Source organism: Theobroma cacao, chromosome 5, assembly GCF_000208745.1.
Source record: "Theobroma cacao cultivar B97-61/B2 chromosome 5, Criollo_cocoa_genome_V2, whole genome shotgun sequence".
Lineage (NCBI taxonomy): Eukaryota > Viridiplantae > Streptophyta > Magnoliopsida > Malvales > Malvaceae > Theobroma > Theobroma cacao.
The window spans coordinates 7,411,466-7,416,700 of NC_030854.1; the positions used below are offsets into that span (position 1 = coordinate 7,411,466).

At 36.0% G+C, this 5,235-nt stretch overlaps 1 protein-coding gene across 1 annotated transcript; it reads left to right on the forward strand.

Annotated features, from left to right (window-relative positions):
- On the forward strand, positions 500 to 2,256 carry LOC18598334 (IAA-amino acid hydrolase ILR1-like 7; the record flags this gene model as incomplete). Its single annotated transcript, XM_018120912.1, has 3 exons — positions 500 to 967; positions 1,173 to 1,301; positions 1,600 to 2,256. Coding segments are annotated over 3 exons (978 nt in total), but the record flags the coding sequence as incomplete, so codon positions are not given.

Sequence of the window (5,235 nt, forward strand, 5' to 3'; positions counted from 1 at the left end):
GTGTAAGGATTATATATATATATATATATATATATATATATATATATATATATATAAATCCTCTGCCATTTGTTTAACAAATAATTAGACAAATTTCTTTACATTTGTTTTAATTAGCAGTACTTAGCAATTATTTCATCCTTAATTCTCCAGTTTGTTCATATCTTTGAGAGTACTTAGACTTGTAGCATGGTTATAATGAATAACTTACGGAAAGCTTGAATACTAAATTTCAGTGTATTTTTTGGCCTTTGCAGATTTTGTGCATGGTATCTTAAGGATATGAAATAAGAGTAATTTTAAGGGATAATGCATTTTTTTGTGGTTGATTGTTAAATATAATATTTTAATAGTAAATAATTAATGCCCATAAACAACCTATACTTAATATACGTGATGCTGCATATTGAGCTTCCTCTATTTCCCCTATTATCTCATAGATTGGAGGCCACCTCACTGTCTCGTTATCACTGAGACGGCCTAATTAATTAATTAATTAATCTTGCTCCACGTCGATATTTTGAAGGAATTGATTGAGTGGGAACATAAGAGCAAGAATAATGGCAAGATGCATGCTTGTGGCCACGATGTTCACGTGACAATGCTGCTTGGAGCAGCCAAGTTGCTACAGCGCAAGAGAGATGAATTGAAGGGGACTGTTAAGCTTGTTTTTCAACCTGGAGAAGAAAGTCATGCTGGTGCTTATCATGTGATAAAAGAGGGTGCTGTTGATCACGTCGAAGCGATATTCGGATTACATGTTTCACCAGAAATGCCCACCGGAACTGTTAGGTCGAGACCTGGTCCTTTGCTTGCAGGCTCAGCCAGATTTCTAGCCAAAATTCAAGGGAAAGGTGGGCATGCTGCTAGGCCGCATACGACTAGAGATCCAGTACTTGCAGCATCTTTGGCTATCCTTGCACTCCAACAGATCGTTTCTCAAGAGACAGATCCTCTTGAGGCCAGGGTAAATTTCTGCTAGTAGCTTCATGGATATGTTCATGTAAAAGATAGGCGAATCCATTAGCCAATTATATCAACAAGCTCAAAGTCGTTGATAAGTTCAGACTTCGGTTATTGTGTTTCTTATCCTGAAACTTTCTCTTTTACCAAATTATAGTAAATGAAGCGCGTATCTATCTGATAATTGGTCCATTTACACCCAACTGCAGGTTGTCTCAGTTGGGTTCGTTCAAGCTAATCAAGCAGCAAATGTTATCCCAGAGATAGTAAGCTTTGGAGGAACTTTTCGGAGCATGACCACAGAAGGCTTGTCCTATCTGCAGCAGAGGATCAAACAGGTATCTATCAACTAAAAGCGGTATCTTTCAACAGCCTCAAGGGAAAAAAAAACGGAAAAAGGAAATCTGATAAAACTTCTATCAAACTCTCTTGTGGGATTGTTTGAGATTGGCGAGTCCAAGAATTTTCTTGCTTAGGAAGTCATGAAATAGACTGGTTAAAATTTGTTTAGTAAATATCAAATATGTGATTCAATTATTTCAAGCAAGTCTTAACTCTTAACTGTAACATGTTTATTCAATTAGTAATGTGTTTTTCAGCACAAAATATTTACGGGTTAACACATTCTATTTACAGGTGATCGAGACTCAAGCAGTAGTACATCAATGTACTGCTACCATAGATTTTTTGGAGGAAAAACTGAGACCTTACCCTCCAACTGTCAATGATGAATCAATGTATGAACATGCGAAAAGGGTTGGAGAATCAATGCTTGGGAAATCTAATGTACTCCTTAGTCCAATGGTTATGGGGGCAGAAGATTTCAGTTTCTATTCAAAGAAGATGGCAGCGGCTTTCTTCATGATAGGAACAAATAACGAAACACAAAAACCAACCCTTCGATTGCACTCACCCTACTTGATTATTGATGAGGAGGTTCTTCCCATAGGAGCAGCCTTCCATGCTGCAGTGGCCATATCTTATTTGGATAATCATGCTGTTCATAAATATCAGTAAGTATTGTAGGTAACTTTCTATTCTTGGGATGAAGATTCGGTTAAGTTACTAATGTTTGCATGAAGTCAACAAGTCAAAGTATTTGAATGCATTTTGCTTTGTTGTACTGGTATTTTGTAATTATGCTTGTTGTCATCTCTTGTTGTCCGTGTATGCTTGCATGTTATTATATAAGTTTATATCTAACACTTGTTTTTGCATGTCATTACATGTGTAACGAATGCATTATGTGTATGTAAGCTTCTATCTTAATGAAAATGTTGTTACAACCTTATACTTTGCTTTGTCTTTGAAGTTTTTGTTTTTTGATGCTTTTCCTTTCTTAAGCTCGATTATAACATGGTATCAGAGCATCCCACGATCCCCGCAGGACCTTAAACAATCTTCTTTTAGTTCTCTTGAGTTCTTAGTGGTCTTCTATAGCCCCTTGTTTTCAAGTTTAGTCCACTATCATAATGACAACACCTAATATAACCCAACAGCCTCCTCTAGTCTTCGATGGCTCAAATTATGGTGTATGGGCCATCAGAATTAAGCCATATTTGAAAGGCTATAATTTGTGGAATGCTGTAGATTAGGATGTAGAGCCGTAAGTACTGAGAGAAAATGCTCATACTGCATAAGTCAAGCATTATGAAGAAGAGATTGCAAAGAAGTTCAGGGCACTCTCATTTTATTCAATTTTCTGCAATAGAAGACATTTTTAGCAGAATTATGGAGTGTGAGACAGCAAAAGCTGCCTAGACCAAATTACAGGAAGAATTGTTGGGACTTCTAGGACAAGACACATGCAAGCACAAAACTTGAGAAGGCACTTTGATTTGATGCGTATGAAGGAGAATCAGTTAGTAAAAGAGTATATAGATCAGTTCCTCAATCTTGTTAATAAAAAATGTTTGGTGAAGAGCTTAAAAAGGTTCAAGTAGTTGAAAAGATTCTCAATAGTGTACCAAGGAAGTTTGAAGCTACAATAGCCTCCTTGTTACAATCAAAAGATTTGCCTGATATCTCAATTATAGAAATTGTCAATACTTTGCAAGCAGCAGAATTGAGAATATCAGCTAGAGATGAGACTTCTGTGGAGGAGGCCTTGCTTGCTAAAAACAAAGGTAATGCTTTTGTAGAGATATTTACCAAGAAAAATTCCAGAGAGAAGGATAGAAAATTCTCTCATGCAGGTTAGTCTTCTTACAAAAAGAATAAGTTCAAGGTATGCTTTTTTTGTAAGAAATGGAATCATCTTGAAGAAAATTGTTGGTTTAAACCTGATGCTAAGTGTAAGATATGTAATCAACTTGGTCATGCTAACAAGGTTTGTAAAAATAAGCCAATTGTTCAAGAAAAAACTCCACAGACGACTGACAAAGTTGAAGTAGCAGAAAAGACCCTGTTCATGGCTTCAACTATTTCTCAGTACAAGATTGAGAATGATAAATGGCTTCTTGATAGTCGATGCTCTAACCATATGACTGCCCCTAAAGTTGAGTTTATCAGTTTAGACAAAGATTATATGTCAAGAGTAAATATAGGTAATGGAGTTTATCTTCATGCAGTGGGTAAAGTCACTGTAAGAGTGAAATCTCTATCGGGGTTCAGATATATTTCTGAAGTTCTCTTAGTTCCTTCTATAACTCAAATATTTGTTGAGCATTGGATAGATGGTAAAGAACTCATTTGTCTTGCTTTTCAAAGACTTGGAATGCACAATGTTTGATCCTTGTGGAGAATATCTTATGACCATTCCAATGAGAAATAGAAGTTTCTCTTTAGACTTGAAAGAAATCTGTATGCAAGCTGCACAATCTAATGAAGATGAAGCTAATCTCTGGCATATGAGACTTGGGCACTACAACTACACTTCATTTAGCCAAGTAAGCTCCTATCAATTGCTTGAAAATTTGCCCATGTTATTTAACAAAGGTGGAGTTTGCAATGTTTGTCAGCTAAGGAAAATATCCAGAAAGCCCTATCCTTATGCATCCAAAAACAAAGCAAAGAACAAGCTTGAATTGATTCATTCAAATGTTGAGGGCTCTATGAGTGTTGAATCTTTGTCTAGCAACAAATACTATTTTATCTTTATTGATCACATGTTCAGGTTCTGTTGGATATACTTCATGAAGGCAAAATCTCAAGTGTTTGAATTTTTCCTCACTTTCAAAGCTAAAGTTGAGCATGAAATTGGTTGTAAAATCAAGACCTTGAGGTATGATAATGGAAGTGTGTCATGACTCGAAACCTCCCTCGGGCCCATGACAACCGTCGCGACGTCCCGATTTACACTCATTACCCGGAATGCCAATGGAACCCTGCAAGGCTTACGTATCAGTTTCTTGCCTTTCTTGTGAGCAATAGTTGTTAAACATTCTGTTTTAAACAATTACCAGTCGTTTCTGGCTCAAGTAAATCAAAAGAAAAATTTTTTTTAAAAGGATTTATAGACAAATATTACTATTCAAAATATTAATTAAAATATAGCATTTTTATATAAAACAATATTTATAGAAACATGTGTAAGTAATCTTTTGTAACGTGGAAGTAAAATAAATTCATACATACAATAATTTACAAAGTTATAATGTACAATAATAATTACAATGACAAGTGGCCCATAAATACACTAAGTGTTGATGATAGTAACCTACTGTCTGTGAGATAGAGGGGTCAATTGGAATCCTCGACAAAATCGGGTATCTACAAGCTACCATAGGCCTGAAATTTTTGGAAAGGAGGTGGGTGAGATTTTACAATCCCAATGAGTAAACAGACATTATTATAAATATCTAAAGGCGAGTAAAATGGAGGCAAGTTTAAACGACAAATCACAAACCATTTCATAAGGTTTTTAATTTATTTCTTAAACCATAAAATATTTGTAATTTACCAAAACAGTTGTTAAGGCTTATGACTTTTATTAGAAACAAGGCTCAAGCCAAAAACTAATCCTCGGAGATACCTTGGCCGAGGCATATAACCGAGTCCGTCAAGGTTGTTAAGATATTTACATGTTAAACACATGTTAGTTTTGAAAACAAGCCGTTCCTTGGCATTGGCCGAGTTACACATTCACGTGGGGGTTCGACGTGAAGTGAGCTCTAACACTACCCCGGGAGTTACCCTCCTCGCCTCTACAACTAGAGTAACTATATAACCGGGTTTATCGTGCCCCTCTAATAGGTAGTCCACGGAAACATGTCACTGTAGTGACTAAACCCACTGATTTTAATAAAATTTCGACAGTATAACGTGGCTTTT